At 36.1% G+C, this 15,730-nt stretch overlaps 1 protein-coding gene across 1 annotated transcript in view; it reads right to left on the bottom strand.

The window, feature by feature from the left end:
- The window catches only part of ZSWIM2 (zinc finger SWIM-type containing 2), a 30,837-nt gene extending 15,533 nt beyond the window's left edge, over nucleotides 1–15,304 (bottom strand). The window contains exons 1-4 of the mRNA XM_074215542.1: nucleotides 15,086–15,304; nucleotides 12,328–12,404; nucleotides 9,635–9,675; nucleotides 1,760–1,961 (exon numbers count right to left, since the gene is read on the bottom strand). Coding sequence (XP_074071643.1) covers nucleotides 1,760–1,961; nucleotides 9,635–9,675; nucleotides 12,328–12,404; nucleotides 15,086–15,265 — 500 coding nt within the window. The 5' untranslated portion in view covers nucleotides 15,266–15,304. The remainder of the gene's footprint in view (nucleotides 1–1,759; nucleotides 1,962–9,634; nucleotides 9,676–12,327; nucleotides 12,405–15,085) is intronic.
- Between the last annotated feature and the right edge of the window lie 426 nt (nucleotides 15,305–15,730).

Here is a 15,730-nt window from a genome sequence, read left to right as displayed (position 1 = left end):
ACTGGATGTCATATAGGTTTTACTTGGTCAATCTCTCATAATACTCTTATAGAGAATTGTGTTTAAAACTATTTGGCTGAAAAAACCTAGAGTGTTGATTAGTGGATCAATTAGGAGTTCAATAGAGGAGAGCTAACCCAAGGTCCTGTCCTTAACTATTCTCTTCAACATTTTATTAGTAATTTCAGGGAGACAAAGATAATATGATTTTCAAGTGACACAAATTGGGGAGAGGGATAAAAAAACTAAATCTGAATCCATAGATACTCAATATCTCATCCCTAAACAATATTAAAATTAACTGGAGCAAATTCAAAATTCTGTTCCTGGCCTTTAAAAACACCTCATAAATAAAGTTTGGGGAAGAGAGGAATATCTTGGAGTTCAGTTTGGGGGGGTAGTGTACATTTTAAAAATGCTAAAAACAAGAATACAGCAGGGAGGAGAATGTGGTTACATGAGAAAAGAGAGCAAGTCAGACAAGAATTAAGTGAAGTAAACTAGGAATTTAGGAAGGAGAAGGGTAAACTGTAAGGAATAGTTTTTTCAAAATATCTAAGTGGTTATCAACATCAAAGTACTAAACTGGTTCTGTTTGGTTCATTTGAAAGCAAATGCTAGGTTCTGGAAATCAGGCAGCAAATTTTGACTCAATATAAAAAAGTAATATCTTGAAATAATCAAGGTTTTACAAAAATATAATTGGTTATTGTGGAGTATAATGAATTGTTCATTAGTGATGAGAACTCTGAAGCTAATTTTCAGGATGTAATTTATTTCAGCAATTCTGTTATTATATAAAGTTCTTTATTAATACTTCAGGAAACAATCTGAAAATGGGATGTTTTCTTACAGCAAATAAAAGGTGATAAAACAGGTATGGAAAATTAAGTTCCCTAGAAATTTTAGAAGAAAATTATTAAAGGAAATGAATGGAAGAAATGAAAAGAAACATATTATTTCAGAAGATAGATTAGCATGAGCAACTCTTGTGTTGAAAAGGGTTTTATGTAATAAAGGCACCTAAATTTCTGAAATACTTACCAATGTTTAAACATTAGTTTTGAAAACTGTAAGGTAGTTTACTGTATCAAAGTGATAAAATAACTTTATAGTCCAAGTAAATATACCATAAACACAATGGTATTTTTCTTCAAAGTATATATATATATATATATACACATATACATATATATGTATATGTATATATATACGCACACATATACACATATATACACAAATGTACATATATATAAACACTCTAAAATTATATTGAAATTTTAGCAAATTAAAGGTTAAGATTGATTTTGCAATTCTAATTGAATTTTTGATCCATTAAAATTTATGAAAATAATTCTTAAAATAGCCTAGTTCCATTCCCTCATTGTGTAGGGAGGAAACTAAGGCACTAGGATTAACTGTTTTTCCAAGGTTCACAGATTATAAGTGCCAGAGCTGGGATTTGAACCCAGATACTCTGATTCTTATAACTGTTTTTCCAAGGTTCACAGATTATAAGTGCCAGAGCTGGGATTTGAACCCAGATACTCTGATTCTTAAGCCAGCTTTTTCCACTGTACCACCATACCATATCACCATAAATAATTCAGAATCAAGTGAATTGGTACCAACATCTCATTCAAAGTTTTATAATGTTCCTGCATTAATGAATCAAAATATGCCTTCTCTCTAAATGTTAAAGTCAAGTCAATTGAGAAAAAAAAATTCCTTAGTTTTCCAATCACAAGAGAAAAATAACCTGCAATAGGTGACTGGTAGCTTTTTTTCCAGAAGCTCTTCTTGGCATATCGAGCAGACATCATCTGAACAAATTTCCTTCTGTTTGATGCTTCCATCTTTTTTAATATGTGGTTTCTTAGTTGGCCTTGGAGTCTGGGCTCGATGTAATCCCCATAGCAATTCACTAATTTCTCGTTCCACAAGCCCCAACTGAAAAGCATCTGAAGAAAACCACTCAAAATTAAGATTCATTGATAACATTTTAAACTGTAGCATTAATAAAATATTTTATATAAAAGTGGAAATTTTCTTTCAAACATTATAAAAATTAATGAAACAGCTAATTCTGATTTATTTTTGGAATGTCTATTTTCTGCAAGACTAAAAGAGAAAATCAAGTTTTTTGTATATAGAAAGAATGTTATATTTTCTGTATCAACCACTAAGAAAAGAGTATACTGGGGGGGCGGCTAAGTGATGCAGTGGATAAAGCACAAGCTCTGGAGTCAGGAGTACCTGGGTTCAAATCTGGTCTCAGACACTTAATAATTACCTAGCTGTGTGGCCTTGGGCAAGCCACTTAACCCCATTTGCCTTGCAAAAAAAAAAGAGTATACTGAAAAAGGACAGGGTTTGGTGAATTACAAAATAGAGGGTGTCATTAAACTTTGGAGGCTGTAATTATCCTCTGCAAACTACCTCATTGGATATTACCCAATTAATAACAGAAGAGAAAATACATAAAATATGCAAATATTGAATATACTGGAGTATAAAGCCAATAGAATGGGAGAAAAAGAAATAAAAGAAGCATCAAAGAAGTAACAGCAGAGGACTGCTAGTGATTTTTTTTTAGCATATATTTAGAAAGGGGAACAAAGATGAAAAAGAATTACAAAATGAAAAAGTAAAATAAAAAAAATTCAAACAAAATATGCCATGGCTTATTCAGAGTAAATCATTAGATACTTGTATAAAAACTGTTAATACAGTTTCTGTTACTCATCCTTCTGAGTGTCAGTTATGGTGGTGGTGTTTGTTATTCTTTCTCAAAAAGATGAGTTGCCATTAGAGAGAGAGGACTGTACAAAGTCTCATTTTCTTCTTCAGAGTCACCTGGGTCCAGTGGTCAGATAGGGAGCAGGAGGACTGGAGATGGCCCTTGATGGAGAGGGAAGACCTTGATCTTTTTAAGCTAAGATCTTTTTTTTAACAGGTCTAAATTTGATTGAGGCAATGCTCATTCATTTATCTAGGCTAGTGATTATGGCTAGGTAAAAAAGAATGAGGCAAAGAATGGCATCTTTTACTTAGTCAAAAAAATTCAATGTGGGAGAAGACCCTGGGGGTTTCTGGCCAAAACAGAAACAATTGTTATTTACATTATTTCTGAGACAAACAGGGCCCAAACAAAGACTATAAGTAGGGTTTGGGACCAATTTTTGGTCAAATAATGATGGTCAGGATGATTTGAGGTTGGTAACCCCCCCCCAAAATCTCTCTCTCTCTCTCTCCATATACATACATACATATATACATACATATATATATATATATATACACACACACACACACATACACATATATATGTATATAGATATAGATATCTTTTTAAAAGATAATATATCTCTTTTTAAAAAAGAACTATGTAATAAGTCAAACGAAATCTAGAGCTAACTCATACGTATGATGCATGCCTCTGGAAGAAGGGCATGTATTAGTGTGTCTAACATAGAACTGTTATTACTTTTATAGAAGGGGACAAGGGAGAAGCTTTAAATTCCATCTACCAATGAAGAAAAACTGGTAGAAAGGGAGAGTTTCATTGAAAAGATATTAGAAAAAGGAGTTATCTATGTAAAGAATCTAGTGAAGAAATTATAAAATGGAGGCTACAGGTTGAGTGACAAAAAAAAGGGAAAACCAAGCATGTTCCATAAATAATAAGATAGAAAAAGGTTAGGAGAAAGAAGAAATACATTAGTTTTTTACACAAGTAATCAATATGCATTTGTTAGATGCTTCCTAGGTGCTCAACAGACCTGCTTATTATGTGCTAGAAACAGTTCCTATCAACCACCAGCCAACATTCCAATCAGGGAGACAGTTATATAAAAAGGCATATGTAAGATAAATTCAGCATATGTGGAAGGTTACCTCAGAGAAGCTTTGGATGCTGGGATAAGTTAGAGATTGGGAGAATGAACAGGGAAAGATGGCAGAGTTCACTGACTAAGAGGCTAACACAGTCACAACTATATTTCACTTTGAAAGCTGGATTAGACTATGGAAACAACTCAGGAAATACAATGAAAAGACCACTGTAGTATCCCAAACAGTAATGATGTGACATGGATAAAGATTCAGCACAAGAGACTGAGAGAGCTATTAGACAAGTAGGATGAGAACCAAGAGAAAACAGATCCATGAAAACCCAGAGGGGAGAGTATTCAGAAAAAGGTGATCAATAGTGTTAAAAGTTGCAGAAGGGTCAAAAAAGTTGAGGAACTGAGAAGAGGTCATTTGACAATTAAGAGATCACTTGGTATTTTAAAGAGACAAGTTAAAGAAGAATGATTAGCTTGGAATAATCCATGTTGCAGGAGTTTGGAAGAGAGTGAGAAAGGTTTTGTGCAAGTTATTTATGGATAGGATTGTAAAAGAGATATAGGGAAAGAATTATAGGGAGGTTACTTCAGTGTAAAAACAAATTAATAAACTTCCCCCCCCCATGAGTGAAAAAAAGATGAAGTAAAGGCAACAAATATATTTTTTCCTTTGAATTTTGCTGAAAAGGAAAGGAAAGATAAAGTAAGGAATGGAAGACTGATAGAAATGGAGCAGGTGTTTGTTTTTTTAAGGCTCAGGGAGAAAGCATATTTTTAGGCAGTGGGGAAGAAATCCATAAATAGAAGAGATGTAAAATTATAGATTGTGAGTGACACTGTGTACAAATGAGTAGAGAAGACAGGAAAGTGTGATATAAAAAACAAATAGAAAAGAGTTGGGCTCATTGAGAATGGCCACCTCAGTTTCTTTTTTACTTTTTGATACAGATTTTTCTAATCTAGAAGGATGGGTTCCCAGTATCTGCATTTTTGATCAGCTCATCTTAAAATTTGCTCTATCTCTTTCTTCCTGAATGGCTTAAGTTTGTTTGTTTGTTTGTTCATTTATTTATTTATTTTTGTTGAAAGGTAATGTGGTTAACTCACTTGCCCAAGGTCACATAGCTAGGTAATTATTAAGTGTCTGAGTGAAACTCAGGTCCTCTGGACTCCAGGGCAGGTGCTCTATCTACTTCACCATCTAGCTGCCCACCTTCTTAATTTATCATCATTTTGACTATACTTGCCATTTAAATCATTAGAATCGTATTCACTGCACAGTATTTCCAAATCTAATAGAATCAAAGTTTCTTGACATCTGAGACTTCTGTTTTTGTCTATGTATCTCTACCTTCTTAGCAAAATGGCTGAAATTCAGTAGGTTCTTAATAAGTGCTTGTTTATTGATTGACTGCTAGGGATTTGTAATACATGTTATCAGATAAAGGGCAGCCATCTTTCTGGGGATACTCTCAATTATTTTCCCATAAATATTTAAAATTATTACATCTCACATTTATTTTCATTCAGAAATTTTTTGATGCATAGTAAGATCAATCTTCAAATTATACTCAATTTTTTTGGGATGGGGTAGAATTTGGGAATACAGACATTTTGTCACAAAAAAATCTGCTCATCTGTGAATGAGTCACTGAGAAAGTCTTTGGGTTTCATCTAGCAAAGATGATGGGAAAGGAGTCTGTAAATTATGGCTATTAAAAAGGCTCTTGGGGCCTCATTAAAAGGAAATAAAAATAAAGAATTTTGAGAAAAAAGACTTCATGAATAGCAGATATGCAGAAGCATATATATTCACAAAAGAATTGATGAATGGATAGGAAGATAAAGCATACTATAGATAATAGAGGGAAAATTTTGAACACACTGTAAGAAACAAATATATCTCACTTTAAAGTTATAGATCATATTGATCATAATATATTCAGAGTTAGAAGAGCCTTCTGAAGCTGACTAGTCCAATCCTCTCTTCTTATGATATAGAAACTAAGTCCAAGAAAAATTAAGTTACTTGCCCAACATCACATGAATAGTAAGTTTCAGAGCTGGGATTTGAGCATAGGTCTTGACTTAAATTCTCCTCCTCTTAGTAAACTTTCCCTACTTAGCTTTCCTACATCTAAACATATTTCTTCTTAAGGTGCAGGGACATAGTTTACAACATATTATTGAACCTATTTACCTATGTATACCTAAATACCTATGTATTTTTTCTTTTACTTGCATTCATTATAAGCACCTTGTAAATAAACTAAGCCCTCTATTTGTATTTCTCCAAAATGACTAATAAAATATGTACAAACAATATGTAATAAAACATGATGTTAATTGAGAGAAAATGCATCACTGAAAAGAGGAATGGTCATTTCAGCAGAAATTATACTCTTTTCAATAACAGCAAATATTTATATTTTATTGCTTTGCAATTGTAATCTTGCTTTTCTAGTAAGAGAAAAGTAAGATTATATTCATAAAAAAAGTCAGAAAACAATTACTTAATCATTGAATAAGCAAATATCCAGCACTTACTATGTGCTAGGCACTATGTTAATCATTGGGGATAAAAAGGCAAAAATAGTCCCTGACTTCAATAAGTTCACATTCTAATGGGGAGAGAACATGTAATTAACCAAGTACATGCAAGACATACAGAGTAGATAGAAGGCAGTCTAAGAGAGGAAGGCACTCTTAGGGGAGACATGGATGAAGGGGAATGGTATGACTAGAAAGACCAACAGAAAGTAGAATTTGAGTTTTGATGGAAGCCAGGGAAGCTAAGCTAGGATGGGAAGAGCTTTCTAGGAATAGGGAACAATTAGTGTAAGATAGTATGGCTGAACTGAAGATAGTACATGAATGGGAGTAATGTGTTCCTAGAAAAGAATTGCAAAAACAGGAGAGCCTAGGTTAGGAGAAGCTTTAAATGACACACAAAAAATTTCATATTTGAATCTGGAGGTAAAAGGAAGCCATCAGTTTCCTGATCAAGGGTATGATGTGGTCAAATCTATGCTTTAGATAAAATACTTTGGCAGCTAAATTGAGGATAGAATGAAGTGGGAGAAACCCATCATAATTCTGGGTGAGAGGTGATGTGATAATTGATTTAGGTAGGTGACTGTGTAAAGCAAAGAGAAACAGATATAGATGAAAGATGATAATGATAAAGAAATTACAAAATTTTATAACTAAACTGGATCTATCAGGTTAATGAGAGAGTAGTTGAAGGTTGAGGTTGAGAATCTGGTTGAAAGGAAAGTGGTATCATGAAAAATAATAGGAAAATTCAAAAAAGGGAAGAGTTTGGGGAGAAAGATAATTATTTGAATTTGAATATGATGAGTGAGATGTACATAGGACATCTCCAGGCTGCTGGTGATGTGGGACTATGGCTGGATAGGAATGCATGGAGATAACTGAATCTATGGGAGCTGAAAGAAATCATCAAATAAGGTAGTAACAGAGATTAAAAAAAGTAGAAGTCCAAAACAGAGCCCTGGACAATACAAAAGTGACTGTGATAATGGTCAAGATTCATCAAATGCAACTGAGAATGAATTGTCAGACCTTCTCATGGTAGAACCATATGAATCATAAAAACCCATCAAGGAGAATAAGGTGACATATGTCAAATACTACAGAGAAGTCAAGAAAGATGAGGATTGAGATAAGGTCATTTGATTTCGTAATTAAGAGATGCTTGGAGATAACAAATGGGTTGCAAGATGAGGATGGAAGCTATATTGCAGAGGATTCAGAAGAGAGTAAAAGATGAAGTAGAGGCACTGGTACAAAAGTTTTTTTTGAGGAGTTTAAGCTGAGGAGTGGAGAAGAAATATACTGTGATAGCTTACTAATTTTTACATGAATTCACTACCACTTGTTTTTTTCCTTTATTATTAGAAAATTACAAGTTAGAAATTGTCTTGAGAAACATTTGATTTTTAGAAACTATTATTAGTCTAATAATACCAACAAATACATATTAATAAAAATTGACAGCTCATATGATTTACTTTATTCAATTAATTATTCATTAAGCAAGCAGAAGGCATTCTATGTCCTAACCTTATGATTATTTCTGGTAGGGTGATGTGTACATGAAAAAAATCAGAATACAAAGGATGCATCAAGTACAAAAGAGAGGTGATACACGATGGAGAGAGAACACTTTCAGCTAAGGAGACTCAAGGAGACATTGTGGATGAAGGGGCATCTAGGTTGGTCATGTAAAGGTTGGTAGGTATCATCTGGAAGAGATGAGGAAACTGCTTTTCAGACTCTGTAGGCAAAAAAGTATGGAAAGGGGGAAAGTATAGGAAATATTCACATTTTCAGTTTGGCTTGAGGTTAGATAAGGCTGAAGCTAGAATGGAAACCTTTGAATGCTTATTGAAGGTTTTTAGAGCATAGAAATTAATGTTATCAAAGATGTGCATAATGGAAATTCATGTGGTAGTAATGCATACAAATTGGAAGAAGGAAAAATTGAGGGCTTGGCAAATGCTTAGCAGGCTAATGGCAATATTACAGTAAAAGGGTATTAGCAGAAGGGATAATCCATGGTGATATTGCAGTAAAGTAGTAATAACAATAGGGATAATATAAAAGGGAAGAATAGGACAGATATTGTGCAAATACAATCAACAAGTGTTGACATATGATTAAATACAGGGCAGGTGATAAAAAAATAAAAATTAATTTCCAGATTAAATTCACTGATGACAGAGAAATGTGCAAAGTGAAGTAGGGAAATTAGGCTGAGGAATGGTTTTGGAAGGAAAGAATGTGATCTATTTTAGAGAAGTTAAATCTTACTTTACAACACTTCACATAATCTATCCTTTCAATAAGTTAGAAAGACATATAAATAAGATGTTGAGTAGATAGTTGGCAATGGGAATCTGGAGGTCAGGAACAAAAAAATGACAGCCACTATGTGCATGGAAATGAGAGTCGAAGTCAGAATGTATTGAGTTTTTCAGTGAAAATGGTGATAGCATGAATATACATTTATAGTCTGATTTTGTAACTACAATGCAACTTCCTTCAACAAACTTATGAATCAGGTTTTTGGAGTGTAAAAAAAGAGAAGACAGATCAGAATGTTGGCAGAATGTCTATATTAAGGGAGCTGCGGAATAACTCTGAGAGAAAATAAATTATACTATGCTATTAGCTCCTGCTAAAGACCACTTTTTTATTAACAGTTTATTAAGGCAGGGAGGAGTCATTTCTTTGCATGAGGTACTGATGTGAATTTAATAAATCTGAGCAAGGTGACAAAGTATTTCATTTTTTAAAATGTCATCTTTTGCATTACGCCAATAATTTCAGTCAGTAAACATTTTTGAATAACATTTTTTACTAGTTGCCCATTTCTTGATTTTAAATAGATACAAAGCAAAATTTCATTCTGCAGCTATCTTCCAACAAAAAGTTTTAGATCCAAATAATGAAGCACAACTTAGCAAATATTGATTAAGTTTTGCCTGTCCAATCATTGATCAAACAAAAGATACTTTATGTTTGAAAGGTACCTTGAAGTATTAAATAACAAGTAAAGCACTTTTTAAAGTTCATGAAAGAATTCCAATCATCTCGAGTAATAATTTCTATCTTAGATAACTGACTGTGTTCTACAAGCAGAGAATGTAAGGAAACTGTATTAATAAAATTGCAGAGTTGGAAACATATTTTCACTTCAAATTTTAAAAAATGAATTTACTAAAAATTTCTAAACCTCAGGTAAAACCATGGATACTTACATTCATGATTTCTTGGAAGCTTGAATTTTTTCAATAATATCCTAATCCACAATTAGACAAATGGAAAGGAAGAAAGTTAAACATAAACTATATATTTTAGAGCTTAAAAGTCACTAGTTATATAATGTCATACTAACTTTAGGATAGGAAAAGTATTAATAAGTTTATATTATAGATGAGTGGGAAAAGTATAACTTTAAAACCAATTAATTGTTTAACTGCTTGAGTCACAATTTATTTAAGCAATAGGAGAAAGAGATCATTTGCATAAGCCAATATAAAGAGATGCAAATTTATAGTTACTAGATTTGCCTGGAGGATTCTATACAAATTTTGTGGAATATAGTTAAAATTATAAGGATATAAAGAAAAGTTAAATATTCAAACAAAGTCCTCCTTAAATGATAAAATTATTTCACATTAATATTGAGTAGAAAATCTTTCCAATTTTACCAGTGATTATGAAAAATGACTTTTTTAAAAAAGATACATCACTTATTTAGGACTATTAATCCCCTCTATTTAAGATTGTTTCATGAAGATGATTTCAAAGTGGGGAAGTGAAATGAAATTTTAAAACTCAAGCTGCAATGTCTAGTTTTCCTAGCTTTGCATAAGTAAATAAAATAAAAATAATTGGAGACAGGGATTGAATAAATTGTAAAACAGCAAATATATTGTGATAGGACAAGTATAATTCCTGGCACATAGAAGATTATTGAGTAGTTAGAGCAACAAAGAAAAAAACAACACTAGCTTTAACATTCAAGGGAATTAAAGCATTAAAAACACATACATACATGTCTGTCAATCTTTTTTCAGTTATGTGATTTTTAAATAAAAGGAATTCTAAAAATATTTACTTCATTAAATATTTTGAAGTCAATTAACAAACTTATTTTACAATATATAATATTATACAATATAACTTTGACATACACACACACACACACACACACACATACATATATATGTATTTGTTGCTGGTCAGTCATTTTCAGTCATGTTCAATTCCTCTTGACCTCATTTAGTTTTCAAGGGCAAAGATATGGGAATGGTTTGCCATTTCCTTCTCCAGCTCATTTTTGCCCAGGTAGTATCTTAAGTCAGGTTTGAACTCAGGAAGAGGAGTCCTCCAGGTCTGGCACTCTATCCACTATGCCACCAGACTATCCTTTCTAGATGTGTGTGTGTGTGTGTGTGCATGTGTGTGTGTGTCTGTATACATAGCTATCAAATCAGTGTGACTAAATAATGATTGACCCATTTCACTGAACATAACACATGTCAAGTCTTAGGAGTATGAATGAACGGATTGTCTTAAGAGAGTGAAGTCATCATTTTGTGTTAGACCTATCATTAAGAAAGTCAACAGTATAGTTTTTCCTTAGAGAAATTTCCAAAAAGCTGGGCACAGACCAGAAAACAAAGAGAAGATAAAACCTGGATAATAGAATGGGGATAGGAGTAGAACTCTGTGTATAACCACACTCCATTAGCTAATAATGGCTTATTTAGGTGGTACATGCTGAATTTCATTTTGTACATGTTCTATTTCATGAGGTACAAAAAAAAAAGTGTTCTTAGCCTCTAAGTCCCTGGTTCCAAGGAGGGAGAGGCAGTGGCATAGATCCTCAGGCTGAGAAGGCAGCAACTAGAAGAGAAATATGGGGCTGAGTGATAAAAGTTCCTGAATTCCAATTTTCAAGAGAAGGGTCAAAAGTTACCACCATCACCACTGCTCCCAATCCCAGTTGTAGGGAGGAAAGTCAGCCCTCAGGCTCAAACTTTGCCAATAAAAATTCAAAACCTTAGGGCACTGGATCACAGGATATACATACACACACACACACACACACACACATATAGTTTATTTTTTGACTAGTAGCAGAGTGAGATAAATTGAGTTTAGTTAAAAACCAGGTAAGGAGATTAAAAAAATTAATTTATTGGATATATGTGAGTGTATATATATGAGTGTATATATATATGTATGTATATCTACATATGGAATTCTTGCATAAAGAGGTCTAATTTTAAAAAAGTTATAATTCTATATCCTGTCACACTAATAGGCCAGCTAGTGTGTGTGTGTGTGTGTGTGTGTGTGTGTGTGTGTGTGTGTGTGTGTGAAGAAAGGAACAATCATTTCATTCTTGACTCAAGGAAGATTATCAGAATGGGAGGATTCTTTTAATTTCTTTGTTTATACTCAGAAAGACACAGGTCTTTGAGGACAAAATAATTTAGTACCAAGAATCATTTACTCAACTATAAAATGAAAAGTGGCTGAACTAGAGAATCTCTACATTCTGTGATTCTTTGAATTCATTCTTAATAATTTAGTGGATAAAAGTCAGTGGGGTTTAAATTCCCATTGCAATTTCTTTATCAGCATTTCATAAAAATCAGGAAAGTCAATTTTTGTGACTATGAACAGTAAATTTTACTACATTAAAAAATTTCGAATATAACCACATCACATTTCAGTTTGTAGTAGATTCCCTTCACTTTCTAAGCATTACTCAATACAGAAGGATTAAAAGAGAAAAATGTATTGAGGTAATTTTATCTGTTCTCATAATATCAATGGTTTGTATACTCTAGCAATATTCAAAATGCTAATGAGGTAAATTTTAGACATGGCTTCAAGAAACTTGTTTGTGGTGGACCTGGCACATTAAATCACTTACCAACAGATATGTTTACAAAGATCATTTCCTTTCAGAAATGTGGAACAGCTACAGGTGTGAGGATCTCCAAGGAAAACCTTTTAAAGAAAAATACTTACATTTTAAAATCATAACTGTAATTAATCATCAATATTATTAGAGAAAAATGGGGAAAAAAGAAGGGAAACCTGGTAAAGGCATCTGTTGCAAGCATTTCCAAGAGGTCAATTATAATTTTCTGGTCCATTTTATGTGGGACAACTAAAAAGCAGCTGCTATTGTGTCCCCTTTCTGTATCAGCAATCTGCACTCTAATAATGTACCAAAGTAATAACATTGGGCAAATCAAAAATAGTTCTTCAGAAAAGATGGGCAACACCCTAATTTAGCACATTCTTTTTTCAGGCAAATTGCCTTTATCTTTGGGTCAGGAAGAAATATTTTTTTTTTGGTTTTTGCAAGGCAAATGGGGTTAAGTGACTTGCCCAAGGCCACACAGCTAGGTCATTATTAAGTGTCTGAGGCTGGATTTGAAGTCAGGTAATCCTGACTCCAGGGCCGGTGCTCTATCCACTGTGCTACCTAGCCTCCCCAAAATATCATTTTTTAAAAAGTTTTCTTTTAAAATTCAAGTTCATGTCCACTACTTAGGAAAACATGGCTTTAGAATGTGGAGATTGGCTAGTATAACACCTGTCACTTTACTGAAAGACTTGGAGGACCAGAGAAATGATCTGCAGTTGCTCTTGCAAGGTAGTAATAAGTAACAGAACAAGGAATGACCCTAGACATTCCAACTCCAAATCCAATGTTCTTTCTACCACAGTCAAAAAATTCTACTTATAGCTAACCTAATCTCTTTGGAGAACAGCTATTAGTATTTGGTTGGAACTCAAGAGGCCCTATGTCGTAGTGTAATGGTGTCAAACTCTAAAAGAGCTATCAAGCCATACAAAATGATTCCTGTGAAGTGCCTATTGACTTAGAAAATCACACATAGAACAGTTTAAAAAAAATACATCAACACATAAAAAACCAGCTGGAATTATATTTTAATATGATTTGATCCCCTGTGAGTGCTGTAGGCAACATGTGGCAGCAGTTTTCATGTCTGTCAGCTCTTAGTAACCTTTGAAGCCAGGAAGACTTGGGTTTCAGTCTGTCCTGACACATAATGGCTGTGTGACCCTAGGCAAGTCACTTAACTTCTCAGTTTTTCTAGGCAACTTTTTTTACTACAAATAGTAGAACTAGGGATTATTTGCAGTTAGAAGCAAATTCTTCACCTAGTAATTTCCTGTCCCCAAAAGTGTCAAAAATGTCTACTCTTGCTTATACAATCTCCTCAAAAAACTGTTTTATAGCCACAAAGTACACCTGTGAGAAATGCTTTATTCATTTAATGAACTGGATTTATATTAAAATGTATGCTTTTATAAATTTTATAAATTTTAAAGTGGACACTTTCAAAATCAGCTAAGAATACATGTGTTTTGTACAGATCTGTGATTTCATGAATGGTAGTGGACTCTGGAAATTCTCTCCAGCCACGCGCTTTGGCTAACTCTCAGTATTTAATATTTGTTTAGTCAGTTAGTAGGCTTCAGAAGCAGGAACTGACCCAGATCTTTTGGGATTTCAAGGCCATGCCCTCTCACCATTTTAAAGAATATTTGAGGGGTGGCTAGGTGATGCAGCGGATAGAGCACTGGCCCTCCACCTGAGTTCAAATCTGGCCTCAGACTTAATAATTACCCAGCTGTGTGGCCTTGGTCAAGCCACTTAACCCCATTGCCTTGCAAAAACCTAAAAAGAAAAGGAAAAAAAACCCCAAGAACACTTGAAGAGAATTAAAGACTTGTATTTAATACAATGAAAAAATGCTATTTTTCTCCACACAATTATTGTGATTCTAATAAAATTAAACTTTATAAATTTTTTTAAAAAGTTGTTTTTTTTTAAATGGGGAAGTTGTAAGTCCCCAACTAAATAGAAAGTGTAAGAAGTACAGAGACTGTTAGTGATCAAGGTGGAAGAAATATGGCATTAAGACGGACAGAATTCAGGCCCTGGAAATCAGAAAGCCCTGCTTTCAGATCCTGCCTGGCATTGGTACTGAGGCTGTGACCCCGGGCAGTCTACTTAAGTTCTCTGCGTCTGCCTTGGACCTGGAGCGGAGATCTGAACTTGAAGACACTCCTTCATCAAGGGCAAGGTGGCTCCCCGGGGCCAGAACCTTAGGGCGTCGGAATCTGGCCTCCGATACTGGGCGCACCACTAGCCCTGCCAGTATGGGAATATTGGCACCTTGCCTGCCAGCATTATTGTGAGGAGGAAATCAAGTTTTTTGTCTTTTCTTTTTTTGCAAGGCAACGGGGTCAAGTGGCTTGCCCAAGGCCACACAGCTAGGTGATTATCAAGTGTGTGAGGCCGGCCTTGAACTCTGCCGGCCGGCCGGCGCTCCGCCCACTGCGCCACCTAGCTGCCCCCACATTAAATATTCATAAAAACGCTCCGCAAACCTTAAAACGCTGTGTGCAAGATAGCCAATTAATTCGCAATGTATCCCATGAATTTCCCCCGGGGAGTGGAGCCAAGCTATCACGGCGCCTGATCACCCCCCCCTTGTGGCGCCCCAAAGACCCAAGCTCCGGGAGCGGCGCCGGCCTTCCCCTCTGGATTCTGTCGGAGGGCCCCACACCCGCAGAAGGAGCTTGCGTTTCTTTGAGGGGCCGGGATTGCGGGGTTCAGGCCCGCCCCGCCCCGGGGCGGAGGTTACTCGATAGCCGTGTCCGCTGGGCTCGTCCTCGCTCAGCAGGAAGCCGGTGGGGCCCGTCTCCCGCAGCAGGTACATATGGCAGCCCAAGGCCTGGTCCTGGTGCCTCTTCAGACGGTCGCTCACACAGAGGCGCCTCTCGGAGCCCCGGCCGCCGCCGCCGCCGCCCAGGCCACGAGGCATGGCTGTGGCACAGCCGGAATCCGGTTGCCAAGACGACCGTCAGCACGCGCCTGCGCACGGGGCTGGGCGTCCAGGGACCCGGCGAGGTTCGTCGTCTCTAGGCCGGAGCCGGGCTGCGGCTGCGCAGAGGGGCGCGCCCCGTGGCGTCCTCGCGCCTGCGCCCTCTCCGCTCTCGCGGGCCCGGGCGCGGTGGCGGGACTGCAGGCTCGGGCCGCTCCCAAGGCCCTCGGCCTCGCGGCCCTCCGCCCCGGAGCCTCCCCTCGCGGCGGCCGCGAGCGCCAGCGGGGCCGTGGGGGGTCCGCCCCGCACCGGGGGCCCAGCCAGCCCCCCACTGCCGGGGCTTCTCAGTTGTTACTGAGCCCTTTGAAAGTCTCTCGGTTGTGTCCGACCCTGCAAGACCCCACTTGTAGCCATAATGCCGTGGTTTGCGGCTTCCTTCCCCGCCTCCTGGTACAGAGCACGAAA

Source organism: Macrotis lagotis, chromosome 1 (assembly GCF_037893015.1).
Source record: "Macrotis lagotis isolate mMagLag1 chromosome 1, bilby.v1.9.chrom.fasta, whole genome shotgun sequence".
Lineage (NCBI taxonomy): Eukaryota > Metazoa > Chordata > Mammalia > Peramelemorphia > Peramelidae > Macrotis > Macrotis lagotis.
This window is presented reverse-complemented; position numbering and strand designations above follow the sequence as displayed.